The sequence below is a fragment of the Rhinolophus sinicus genome, linkage group LG18, assembly GCF_036562045.2.
Source record: "Rhinolophus sinicus isolate RSC01 linkage group LG18, ASM3656204v1, whole genome shotgun sequence".
Classification (NCBI taxonomy): domain Eukaryota; kingdom Metazoa; phylum Chordata; class Mammalia; order Chiroptera; family Rhinolophidae; genus Rhinolophus; species Rhinolophus sinicus.
In genome coordinates, this window is record NC_133767.1 from 16,333,296 (window position 1) to 16,346,490 (window position 13,195).

The window sequence follows — 13,195 nt, forward strand, 5'->3', positions numbered from 1 at the left end:
TTTTTTTAAAGATTTTATTGGAGAAGGGGAACAGGACTTTATTGGGGAACAGTGTGTATGTACTTCTGGGACTTTTTCAAGTCAAGTTGTTGCCCTTTCAATCTTAGTTGTGGAGGGCGCCGTTCAGCTCCAGGTCCAGTTGCCGTTTCTAGTTGCAGGGGGCACAGCCCACCATCCTTTGTGGGAGTCGAACCGGCAACCTTGTGGTTGAGAGGACACGCGCCAACCAACTGAGCCATCCGGGAGCTCAGCGGCAGCTCAGTTCAAGGTGCCATCTGTGTTCAATCTTAGTTGCAGGGGGCACAGCCCACCATCCCTTGTGGGAGTGGAGGAGTCAAACCGGCACCCTTGTGGCTCCAACCAACCGAGCCATCTGGCCACTCAGGAGCTGAGCGGCAGCTCATTGACGTCGTTCTATTTGCAGAGGGCGCAGCTCGCTGGCCCATGTGGGAATCGAACCAGCAGCCCCGTTGCCCAGAGCTCGTGCTCTAACCAACTGAGCCACCCGTCCGCCCCTAGGATGGGATTTTTGGTCTTGTCTTTCCCTGTCTTTCTGTCCCACATGATCCCATTTGCGTTTTCTCTGCAGTAAGAGAATTACCGTCTCTGGTCTTGGGTTGGCTACTGTCAGACAGATGTCCCTTCTTTGGAAACTGTTGCCTTACTCTGGGAATTTGCGTGCCTCAACCGGGATTAGACTACAGCATAATTCAGGCTAACCTGGAATTAAAATAAAAAGCAAACCAGAAACAGATTTTATATTCCTAAAGAAAGAATGTGATTTCTTATGTTTGAACTGCCCTGGAAAGCTGGAGGATGAGATCTGGGTGGCTGAGTGCTGTTGGCAGGATGTGCTGGGCTCGGAGCCGGAGGCAGCCAGTGCCCCCTAGTGGGCGTCAGTTTCAGGGAGGACGGGGCTCAGAGTTGCGGCAGAAATAGCCCCCGGGCCCCCTGCCCAGCGCTTTGCTTCCTTTTCTCCCAGGAGCTCTGGTGAGCTAGAGCTCAGGGCTTGAGTTTCCTCTGGGTGAGCCCTCAGCCCACCCTGACCAGTCCTGGTCCTGGGGCCGCCCAGGGAAGCCAGGGGTCGTTATGTGCTCCCCTGCCTGTCCCAGCCTAGCAACAGCACCAGCTCTGGGACCACCCAGGAGCCTCCCTGGCCTGTGGCCTGTGGCCTTCCCTCGGGCCTTATCCCACCAGGTCCACGCTGGCCGCGAGGGTCTGGCCTGGCCTGGCCTGTCCCCACTCCTGCAGGATGGACTGCACCTTGGAGCTCAGAAAGGGACACTGAGTTTCCATTCATGATCAGGCAGCATGAGACGCAGAGGGTGACTTCCTGCCCTACCCCTGGAAAGGTTTTCTCAGAGCAGAGAGGAGAGGCAGGAAGCTGTGCGTCTTAGTGATGCTGGAGTCCGGGCTGGGACGTTTAAAAGGACCTGCTCTGGGCTCGATGTGTTGGGTCAGCTCCAGGGCTGTGGAGTGGCCGAGGGGCCAGGTGGCCCTGTGCCCCAGGACCCGAGTGTCTGCCCGTCAGCTGGCAGTGTGAGTCCCCTGGGAAGACACCCCAGCTGTGAAGCTTGGTGACCTCAGTGACAGCGTCCCAGTCGTGTGTGTGACCATCAGGGTCAGGAATGTCCCTTCATTTCCCGTAGCAGCCCTTGGGCTCGGCGTGTGGAGAAGCACAGCTTGTCCCCTAGAGTTTGAAAGGAAGAGTAAATAGGAGTCACGTCAGCGTGGATTCCGTGGCGTTTGAAGAAATAGTTGTTGGCTGGGTCTCCATAGTTCACGGGGCCTGTGGGGGTGGGGGACGCTGCCCAGGGCCTGGCTGGGCAGGTGGGGGTGGGTGCGCTGGGGGCTCCATGCCTGTTCCCGCTGCCTCACACCCCGACCTGTCCAGAGCAGAGGTGGGTCCACAGACACCTCCACCACTATCCTGGCAGTTTCTGTCCCCGATTTCATAAAATGTGCCTACGTATAAATTTCAGGGTGGGCCTTTGGAGCCCACCCGGACCTCTTAGATAGGTGGCAGCATCCCATGCGTGGCGTGGGAAGCCCGGCCATGTGTGGGACCACAGGCACCAGTGGGTGCAGGGCCGGCTCCGCACATCTCTGGCCTGTGGCAGGAAGTGGCCGACCAAGGACGTCTCAGTTATTAGTTATTAGCTGAAGGTGGGGAGATGGACCTCAGATGTTGAGGTCTGAGGGTAATGGAACAAGCTTCCATCTGGGAGGTGAAAGATAAGAGGTGCTGCAGGCCCGTGTGTGGCCTCGTGCACAGTCATCGCCTCAGGACTGGCTGGGGCTCGGCGGGAGCTCGTATCTCGCGTCACAGACAGGGCTTGGCTGTCCCTTCTGGGGACAGAGCTGGCCCAGAGCTGTGTGAGCAGCTGGATAAGCCTCACACGGGGGGCAGCGCTTTTCCTCCAGTGTTTCCAGACCAAGCCATTAACAGCCCTGCAAAGCGCAGTACAAGTTTAGCAGGAACCTTCTAGGGCCCAAACCCCTGCTCTGCTAGTCATGGCTTAAAATTGTACTTTACAACCAGGCGCAAACCTTTCTCTTCCATCTCTTGACAGACTTACTTCAGTGAGGCTCCTGCCGTGGGCGGGGGGCTGGTTAACAGGGCTTCTCTGGGAGCGTGGGGGCCATTCCCTCTCCTGAGGTGATCCAGGGACCCTCGGGTCTGCAGCTGGCCCTGCAGGGTGCTGCTGGGGGCGGCACTCAGGGCCTCCACACTTTGTAGACAGGCACCAGCCTCGGTGCAAAGTGCTCCAGGGGCGGGGGTTGCTGACAGGTGAGCAGATGCTTGGAGAAGTGGAGTAAAGTCCACATGGAAACCAGGGAACCCACTGCGTGTGCCCTCCCGCCCCCACCCAGAAAAGAGGACCCCATGCCACGGGGTACCAGACAGTGTGGCCAGGGCCCCGGCACGGCTGACATGGCAGAGACGCTCTGTGGGCCTAATTCGTTTCCTTCACGCCCAAATCAGGCACCTGCTGTTGTCTCCCCGTGGGGCTCGTCCCAAGCGCCCTCCGTCCCCCACATGCTCTCCCCTGCACCCTCCTCTGCTTGTCTCTCTCTGGCTTCTTACGTGCCATTCAGTTTGCTTTCCCGACACCGCTGAGTGGGAGCTGGAAGTTGTACCCCAAGAGCATGGACAGTGCTTGACACCCCAGCACATGTCAAGTGGTTGGCAACTGGCACATGGCATTGCTGGGCTCCTGGATGGAGCAAAAACACTTCCCTACGGAATGATAGCAGTCTGTTTAGTCCCGATTCTGTGGGGCTCGAGCAGCGGCTCCAAGCCATATGCTAAGGAGGACAACTCAGAAGGAGAAAGACCTTCGTTTGCACTCGCCCAGCCTTTCTGACCAGGTGTAAACTGCAACGGCGGCGGCGCCTGGTCAGGTGTTTCTCCCTGCAGGCCCTGGTGTGCCACGTTCTTCTCTTCCCTTCCGAGTGTGGATATGAGAGCATAAATATTATTGGTCAGTCGAGCGGAGCAACGAACCAGGTCCCCTGGGCAACTCTCTCCTGGGGCGACCTTTGATTCCATAGGAGGCTGTGCTGTTTCTCAGGGTCTGATGTGAGCTGTCCGGCCCTTGGCAGAAACCTTGGGCCATAGAGGGCGAGGCTACGGGAGCCTCCATCTGCTCAGATGCACTTGCTTAGTTAGCACTTAGTTCTGGAAGAAGCCAAGAGTGGGGGTCTTCCTTTGGGACCTTGGGGAAGGACCCTGCGTCTCTTCCCCAAATCGTAACACTCAGCAGACCTGCTCGTGCGTTTCACCCTGCGGGACTGTGGCATTGGCAGCCGTCCAACCTTCACCTTGTAGATTCAGCCCCAGCCTGCAGCCTCCCATCCCCTGCAGTCAGGGAAGTTCTGACCGTCGCTGAGGCCCTGGGACAGTGTCGTGTCCCTGAGGCCCCAGGCAGGGCCTGCAGAGGGTGTCTGGGAGCTGCGGGCAGCTTGCAGTGAGCAGATGGTGTTGGCAGACGCCCTGGGGGTAGCTGAGGTCACAGCAGTGCCTGTGCTTTCCCCACTGTCTTCTCTCGCATGGCTCATTCCCTGCTTAAGAGAATAAAGACCTATTTTTTGCCTTTGAAACTGCTGACCACAGATTCTGCCAGTCCTCCGGCAGACCTGGGGGGAAAAGCTTGGGGTTGGTCTGCTGCTTGAGGCTCCAGGGGAGAGACCAAGCGCAGCCTGTGGGTGCGAGGAGTGGGGGACCATAGGGCTGCCTCCCGGCACGGTGCTCTGTGTGCCCCCAAGAGGGTCTGAGACCCGGGTGGGCGAGGCAGTAACTCCTGACAAGCCTTGCCAGGCCGCTGGCCCGCCTCACACTCGGCCGGATGTGGGCGTTGTGGCCGTCCAGCCAACTAGAAATAGCATAGCGGGGTTGGAATGTGATGGGGAGTGCTGTGTGGCGCTGCTGGGTGAGGGGGGGGCCAGGCCTTCGCAGGAGCACAGGTCCCCCTCATTCACCTGCTGGGGCACAGTGAGGGACCAGCCCAGGGCTTTGCCCGGTCCGCTCTCTCCTCTGTCAGACACCTGCTGCCAGCACGTAGCACAGGGCTGTGAGCCTGGCCGTGGGGCGGAGGCTGGGCTGGCCTTTCTATGGGGGGGAGGTTTCAGAAGCTCCTGCTGGACACACCCCTTGTGTGTGGTTCCCCAGTGCAGGGAGCCCCGGGCCACACGGGCAGGGGCTCCCTGAGAGAGAGTCCACCCAGAGCAGGAAGCACGTTCCTCGGACCCCTTTCCTTCCTCCATTCATGAAGTACTTCTCAGCCCCCCAAGTGCCCTACACTTGGGCCACGGGATGTGAGAGAAGCGAGGAGTCAGGAGCAGAGGTGCCAGGTGGGGCCTGAGCAAGGTTTGGGCCTGAGAACCAAATTGCCGTCGCTGCGGCTGGTTTGGACGTGGCCGTGGTGTACCTGGGCGCTGCTGGCACCTGCTCTGCACTCCTCCCCGACAGGCCGTCCTAAGGGACTGGGCACCCCCCTTCCTCTCCTGCCCACCTCTCCTGCCCTGCCTGGCTGCCCACCAGTGATGGGGCCGTCCTCAGGTGTGCAGGAGGAGGCCTTAGGCCTCCCCGGTGTGTCGAGCCTCCGGGACAGACACAGAAGAGGCTTCCCTCGAGCCCTCGCACTCTGGACTATACAGCCCAGGGCTGGCCAGAAATACAATTCGTGTGTGTGTGTGTTCATCACCCATTTTCTTCTCTTCAATGTACGGAGGTCTGGAAAGACGCTTTCTTGCCCTGGAGGTCTCCACTTGCAGTTTCCTCTGACCCGCAGGGACGGTGTGCTGGGAAGAAGCACCCGTGGGCAGGGCTTTGTGCAACCTGTGTGCATGGGTACGGGTGACCGTGTGAATGGGCAGGAACCCTGACGGTAACGGTGCCCGCTGTCCGCAGCTTGTGCACGTCTGGCGTTGTACGGCTGCACATCAACAGCTGGCTGGAGGTGAGCTTCTGCCTGCCACACAAGATCCACTACGCCGCTGCCAGCCTCATCCCCCCCGAGGCCATCGAGCGCAGCCTGAAGGCCATCCGGTGAGTGGGGCCCCACGCACGCTCCCCGCAGGGCCCTTTCCCTTAGCTGCTGCCTGAGCTTTCACTCGTGACTTTGTTCCAAAAAAGTGTCCTTTCCTCTCCTGCCACAGAAATTGGCAGATAGGGCTCTCCTGTTAATAGAAGTAAAAACACGTTTGTGTCTGGTGTTGCACAGAAATGACCAGCCCCAGGTGTCCTCTGGGCCCTCAGGGCGCTGCCTGGGCCAGTGGGGCTCCGTGCTGAGGTCCTTGCCTCAGGCCTGGGCACTGTGGGGAGAAGCCACACCACGGGGGGCACGTCATCTTCAGGGTGTCACTCACTGGCTCTCCTGCATTTGAATTTGAACTGGTGAGGTCTCCATTTCTTAATGTAACTGATTCCCAGCAAGGAAAGAGCTGAATCCAGTTTCTCCCCCATTTAGCACCCCCCATCAAGTCCCCAGTTTCCTTAAATATTTTTTAATTAAAGAAAGAAATTGGTCACATTACAGAAAATCTGAAGATGTCAGAAAGCAAAAGCACTGCCTGATTCCCTCACCCTCCTCCAGTCTGTGCTCCACGTCACGTCTTTTCCTCCCTGGCTTTGTACTTATTTTTACGTAGTTCTATTCATAGTCTCGGTGGTTTTGCTTTTTCCATATTTGGGATTCTTTCCTTAGGAAAGGTTCATTTTTTTTTTTTCAATCAACAAACGTTTGCCGGGCAGTCCCAGAGGTGGGAGATGGAGTCGGGTTGTCAGGCCTTCCTCAGCTTGGTTCTGATTTTCATTTTCCTGAGAGTGACTGTCACCCTTGCAGATGTTTAAAGGCCCCTGGATGCCCTCGTCTCTCATTCCTCCCGTGGTCTTTCCTCTCTGAGGTCCAGTCCTGTGGGCCCAGCCGCACCTTTGTGTGCCGGGTACACACCTGGCGCTGGGGATCTGGGCTGGCGTGTCCCCTGACCTGTCTCTGCTCCACAGCCCGTACCACGCGCTGCTGCTCCTCAGTGACGAGAAGTGCCTGCTGGCCGAGCTCCCGCTGGACTGTTCCCCCGCCCTGGTGCGCGTGATCAAGACCACGTCTGCCGTGAAGAACCTGCAGCAGCTGGCCCAGGACGCAGATCTGGCCTTGCTGCAGGTAGTGCCCTGGGGCCTGGGGACCCATTCGGGACGGGGACGGGTGGGCGTCAGGAAAGCAGGCCACCTCTGTCCAGCTGAGAGCTGCTGGCAGGTGGTCTGGGGTTGGCTGAGGCTCTGAGTCAGGCCTGGCTTCAGGGCTGGCTTGTGAACTCGCCTTGGGACTGACTGCTCTTCATGGAGGGTGGCGAGGCTGCGCAGAGAGGAGTGAGACCATGCATGGCTGCGAGTGCAGGGTGCTGGGTGGGGTGGCTCCCAGGGCTGAAGCGGGGACAAGCACGTGGCCACAGGAGAAAGCCATATGCCCCTACTTTGCTGATGCGGGAAGTGAGGCCAGGACACGCGGGCATGGTGGCACTGACCACCTGTGTGTGGGTGTGTGTTCTGTGTGAGGTGCCATCCCCTGGCTGAGCCGTGTGCCTGCGGGCTGCCCTTTCTGACTGGATGGAGGGCCCCGCTGCCCTGGCTGTGGCCTTCCCGGGAGCCTTGGCATAAGGGCCAGGGGGCGAGGACAAGTCCCAGGGGGGAGAAATTGCAGGCCAGAGCAGAGGCGCCTTCCAAGGGACAGCCTGAGGGTGGGCCCCAGGTTCTGGTGACAGTGGGCACCGTGTGGCCACCAGGGGGCAGCAGGACCTGGCCCCGGGACCTGTGGTTCTTGCAAAGGCCAGTCGGTGGCAGCGTCCCCAGGCTGGGCCAAGGAAGAGCCAGGCGAGAGGCTGGTCCTCCCGGGCATCTGGGAGACGCATAGAGGAGTGTGTCACCAAGGCCTGGCTCTTGGGCTATTTTCCCCCAAAGCAGTCTTTTTGGATTCTGTCGCCCAGAATAAGTCCTTCCCTCATCTGCACCCCATGGCCTTCCTCCACCACCTGTGAGAATGTGTGTTGGGTTCTGCGTTGGTGTTTCACGGGCTCCTGGACTGGACCAGCCCCGCGAGGCCCACTGCTTGCCTTCATAGCATCCACGAGACACAGAACCTTAGACATGCTCATGTTCTGTGTGAGTTTGTCTTCTGACCAGTACCTGTAAGTGGCATCTACCTGTGAGTGTCTGCAGCTCCTGTGTCAATCTTGGAGAGGGGCTGGCCCCTCTGTCCACGGAGGCAGCCCCATAGGGAGTCTGTCTGGACGCTGCACCTCAGCCACATCAGTGGCCTTGGACAAAGACAAAGCTCTGATGGTGTCCCTTTTGCGTCCCTGACCCCGCCTCGCCGTGGGGACACCTCTGTTGTTTCTCTGCACACCCACTGCTCAGGTGGGTGTACAGGAGCTCCCTGGGGCCCAGCCCTGGTGACGGGCCTACCAGCAGGGGGTGCAGTGGAGGCCCCGGTCCACGTCCTGTGTGAATGTCAGCAGATGATTATTTATTATTTATTTTTTTTCTTTTTCTTTTTGGTTTCATTCTTTTTTAAAAAAATATTTTTTTTGGTCTTTTTATTGTTTCACTGGATGCTTTCAAATCACTCGTCTGCAAGTAAATATTTGGGGTGTTTTGGTCATGATTGAATTGATATGTTCTGTCTCGTAAAAGTTCGAATAGCATACAAATCATTGACACAAAAAGAGCAAGTTCTCCCAGTACCATATCCCAGATGTGAGCCCCGGAGATTCCTCCAGGTTTTTCTCTGTGTATTAACGTACTCTCTTGGACTCACAAGATGAGGCTTCCGCCGTACGTCACTTCTGATTGGCAGAACAATGCTCACAGACCTTCACATCCCGGTCCCCAGGACCTGTGAAGGTGACCTTGTGTGGGACTCGGCAGGTGGGGAGTGGTCCTGCATTATCTGGTGGGCCCAGTGTGGTTGCAGGGGCCCTTGTCAGAGGGAGGCAGAGGGAGGCTGGCCGTAGAAGAGGCAGGGATGGGACCAGGACGGGGCCACCCAGCGAGGCACAGCACCTCCTCCCCTCCCCTCTCTGGGCAGCGCTGCCCTGCCAACACCTCGACTCCAGCCACGTGCTGCTGATTACGGACTCTGGTCTCCAAAAGGCTGCTCTGGCTGCAGGGAGAGGCGGGAGGTGGAGCCCCCTGGGTGAGGGTAGGGACAGAGATGGAGGGAAGTGGGCATGTCCTTGCTTTAGAGTGAATGTCATGGGGACTTGGGATGAGAGCGAAGAGGGTCAGCGATGGAACTGAAATTTCCTGGGTTTGCGTTGGCGCTGCCACTGCAGGTCCCATGTGCCGAATGAGGTAGAGGTGTCCTTGGCAGAGTCGCAGGCCACTCAGGGATGGTGAAGAGGGGCAGCAGGCCCACCTGGGTGATGCCCATCTGGGTGATGCCTGCCTGGGTGGTGCAGAATCAGACATGCCCAGTGCCTTTCTCTCCATGTTCTCAGGTCTGGCCTCCCCTCATGAGTCTGGAAGTGATTTCGGGTGTCTTGGCCTGTCTGTGACCCATCTTGATATCCAGGAGTACAGGAGAGCAAGGGCAGTGGGGTTCCCGAGGAGACTGGGACAGAGATAGGTGTGTGGGGTAGAGGGCATGTCCAGTGACCCCATATCCGTTGTCACGTGGAAATCCATTCCCATGCGGGACCCCTGCGGGAGGTAGTGAGCCAGTCTCTGCCAGGATGGCCAGCCAAGCCCCTTGCTCAGCTGAGCTGACCCTACGATCCTGGGTGCCCCCCATGTCCGTGTGCTCTTGGGACCTTTCCTCAGTGCCAGCCAGGACAGCACAGGGCCCTAATGGGAAACGACGGTCCTGGACCACACGGGAGCCGTGACAGAAAGGCCTGTTGCTCTGAGCACAGACCACGCGGTGTGCCGGCTGCGCCCAGCACCCTGGGGGGGGCCTGAGTAGTTGGGAGGAGCCCAAGTGGTCAGCCTGTAGGTCCTGGCCTGCCAGCCCCCTCTGCCCACAGGTGTTCCAGCTTGCGGCTCACCTGGTGTACTGGGGCAAAGCCATCATCATCTACCCTCTGTGTGAGAACAACGTCTACATGCTGTCTCCCAATGCCAGCGTGTGTCTGTGAGTACCTCTGGCTGCCGGAGGCGCCCCTCAGGGGAAGGGGGGTGGTGGGCAGGGCCCTCCAGGGGTGCTCCCGGGATCGGCCCCGCCTCTGCCATGCCCAGCTTACAGTTCTGGCCTGGTCTAGCACCACAGCCCTTCCTGGGCCTGTGCTCCTCTGGTACCTGCAGCCTCCAGGGAGGGCCTGCGTCCATCCATGTTGACAGCCAATGAGTTCGGGACCAGGCGCCTGATGGGAGGTCGGGAGCCTTGGCCTTGATTTGGGGGCTCAGAGGGGCTCTGGGGTGGCCTGTGCCCATGATTTCTGCTGCCTGGAGGGAAAGCGGCTCTGTCTTGTTGCATTCATCCTGGTCTGCCCAGCACAGGCTCGTGGACAGGGCACATGGGGAGGTCGCTGCCTCACGGACACGCTTGCCTCACCTGCGCCCAGGTACTCTGCGCTGGCCGAGCAGTTCTCCCACCAGTTCCCGTCTCACGACCTGCCGTCTGTCCTGGCTAAGTTCTCCTTGCCTATCTCCTTGTCAGAATTCAGGAATCCGCTTGCTCCCCCTGTGCAGGAGGTGAGTGCAGCTCCGGGAGCCCGGGGACTCCCCACCCAGTGTTGGTTCCCCATCCAGGGGCCCTCCAGGCGCCCGCAACCCTATCTTTGGTTGGGGGGGGCAGCAGAAGGGGCCTTGCTGTCCAGGTAGTCCATGCCCGACCAGGATGACAAAACGCTGGGTCCCCGGCTGGGCCACCTGCACGTGCTTGGCCAGCCACCCCACACTTGGGCCGCTCTGTCCCTCCCACCCCCACCCCCCGTGGAGGCCGTCCTGGCTGCAGTGGGTTGTTCGTAGAGTTAGAACTGGTAAGGGCCCTGCTCAGGAGAGCGCTGACCTTTCCTGGGAGGACAGAGCCACGGGGGCCACCGGGGGCCCACAGGTGGAGGATGCAGAGTAGCTTGTTTTCACTGAGCCTCGGCCCCACCCTCCTTCCTTCCCCATCGAGGTCTGGGTGGTCCCTGGGTCTAGGCTCACGGGTCCCCAGAATCTCATCCGAGAGGACCTGGAGAGGCGAGGCCCAGGATAGGCCCCCCCAGTGGGCCTGGGGCAGGTGGGGGGCCTCCAGGGAGGTGTGAGGCGGTGGAATGAACGGGTGAGTTCTGTGTCAGGGGCAGGGGTGTGTGGCCTGGATTGTCCTCTCCTCTGAATGCCTGGAGCTCTGGGCAGGGACCCAGGGCACGGCCAGGTGGCACAGGTGGCAGAGATGGGGCTGGGTGTGCTCAAGGCTTTGTCTTCAAAACTGAACTATTTGCTTTAATAAGCACCAGATCTGTTAGGCAAAACCAGTCCTGAAAAGCAAACCCTTTCCTTTATCGAATCGTGAATGACAAGGCGACTGCTGGTTCCTCAGTTCATTTAGATGCTGAACGCGGCTGAGTTCTAAATGCCGTCTTTCATGGAGGCTTTGGTTTCTAGGAATGGTGCCAGGTCGTGCCAGCTGAATGAAAGACACTTTGCATCCGCACCCTCCCCCTTCTCAGCAGAAACTTCCTGACGGTCTGGAAGGCGGGTGGATTTTCCAGGCCAGGCCTGAGGGGCCACCTCGTGCCTGGTCAGGGGGCCCAGATGGAGCTGGGTTTGGCTCTGCACAGGCAGGGGGAGGCTGCCTGCCTCTCACCTCCCGCGTCAGGCCCAGAATATGCTCTTACGAAGCCTCTTTGTTTTATTTCTTAATTGAATTTTAGTTCACAATCCTTTTCGATTTGATTTGGTCTGAACAGGTCATACATGCCCAGGGTGGACCCCTATTTCCATGCCTGGTCAGCCAGCCCTTCCCAGGAGGGGACCCCAAAGATGAGCAAGTGGATGTGTGTCTGAGAACACGGGACACCCTCTGTGTGCCTTATCCTGCTCACTGGTGCTGGAGCTCCGCCCACACAGGGCTTCTTAGGGCTTCTAGTCAGGTGTCCCGGGGGAGAGGGTGGCTGCCATGCCCTGGGGACTGTACGGCTCAGCAGGGGTCCCTGTCCCTGTGCAGGCTTTCAGGGTGACCCGAGGAGAGGACTTCCTGCCCTCAGGACAGCTACCCACAGCCTCTTTCTGAACGTGCCCAGGCCACAAGGAGGGCATGCCACAGGCCCAGCTCCGTGTGGTGCTGGGGCCCGAATGGCAGGGAGATGAGGCAGAGCAGGGGTGGCTCAGAGTCGGGAGGGCACAGGGGCCTCCATGTCACAAGTCCTGCTGCTCAGCTCTGGGAAGAAAAGGCCAGACGCTAGGGCAGCCCACGTGTGCTGGGGGAGGAAATGCAGGGGTGGCCCTGGCCCCACTGCTTGCCCTGCCCGCTGCCTTCCTTGGGGGAGGGGGATGGTTAGACTCACAGAGCCAGCCAGCAACGAAGGGCTCCTTCCTGCCCCAAGTTGGGCCCTGGGAGCTCATGCACTCCCTGATCTCATGAGGGTTGTGTCTTAGGCCCTGGCTCCCCGATCCTCTCAGGAAAGGAGTGAGGTGGGGCGGCCTCCCCACGCCCAGGCCTCACCCTGCCTGCCCTGCAGACCCAGCTCATCCAGATGGTGGTGTGGATGCTGCAGCACAGGCTCCTCGTCCAGCTGCACACCTACGCTTGCCTGATGGCCTCCCCCAGCGAGGACGAGCCCCGCCCACGAGAGGACGAGGTCCCCTTCACTGCCAGGGTCGGTGGCCGCAGCCTCAGCACGCCCAATGCCCTCAGCTTCGGCTCTCCAAGTAGGAACCCTCTGCCCAGGGTATCTGTCTGGTTTGGGGGGGAGGTGAGCTCCTGGGAGTGGAGGCCAGGAGGTCCGACAAGGGCCCCGCTGGGAATGACACGACACCGTCACACGGCCACACGCATGTGTACATACACCGCACCTCGTGGGCAGCAGGGTCCTCACGCAGACAGCCTCCCTTGAAGGAGGACAGGGGACCCCAGCCTCCGCCTCCTTGCGCTTCTGTGGCTCTGAGGACGAGGCCGTACCTCTGGGCTCCTGCCCTGTCACCCCCACCTGGGATCAGAGCGCATTTCATGGCATCACTGGGAGGACAGCTGAAACCTCTGTGCCCTGGGGCCTATGAGGACGCTGTCACAGTCCCTTCTCGAAAGAGCCACTGTGGCCACATGTGCCCCACAGGCAGCAGCCCATCGCAAGCCGCAGGTCCTGGGCTGGAAGGAGAAGGGGAGCTGGAAGGCTTTGGGGGCAGCATCTCCCCCAGCCTCGGGCTTTAGGCGCAGCGCAAGGCCCCGGCCTGCCCGGGGCTCTCCGTCGGCCATGGTGGGTGGCAGGGGTGTCCTTGGGAGACGGGCGACCGGCTACTTCCTGACCCATGCCCCCCACAGCCAGCAGTGACGACATGACGCTCACGAGCCCCAGCATGGACAACTCCAGCGCAGAGCTGCTCCCCAGCGGGGACTCCCCGTTGAACAAGAGGATGACAGAGAACCTGCTGGCCAGCCTGTCGGAACACGAGCGGGCAGCCATCCTCAGCGTGCCCGCGGCCCAGAATCCTGAGGACCTCCGCATGTTCGCGAGGTGGGAGCCGGGTGCCTGGGGGGGGCCGGGGCCGTCCTGG

At 59.9% G+C, this 13,195-nt stretch overlaps 1 protein-coding gene across 1 annotated transcript in view; it reads left to right on the forward strand.

The window, feature by feature from the left end:
• NPRL3 (NPR3 like, GATOR1 complex subunit) overlaps positions 1-13,195 on the forward strand; it is a 38,163-nt gene that overhangs the window by 23,378 nt on the left and 1,590 nt on the right. Inside the window, exons 7-12 of the mRNA XM_019718081.2 lie at positions 5,414-5,551; positions 6,509-6,665; positions 9,523-9,629; positions 10,060-10,189; positions 12,163-12,352; positions 12,963-13,155. Coding sequence (XP_019573640.2) covers positions 5,414-5,551; positions 6,509-6,665; positions 9,523-9,629; positions 10,060-10,189; positions 12,163-12,352; positions 12,963-13,155 — 915 coding nt within the window. The remainder of the gene's footprint in view (positions 1-5,413; positions 5,552-6,508; positions 6,666-9,522; positions 9,630-10,059; positions 10,190-12,162; positions 12,353-12,962; positions 13,156-13,195) is intronic.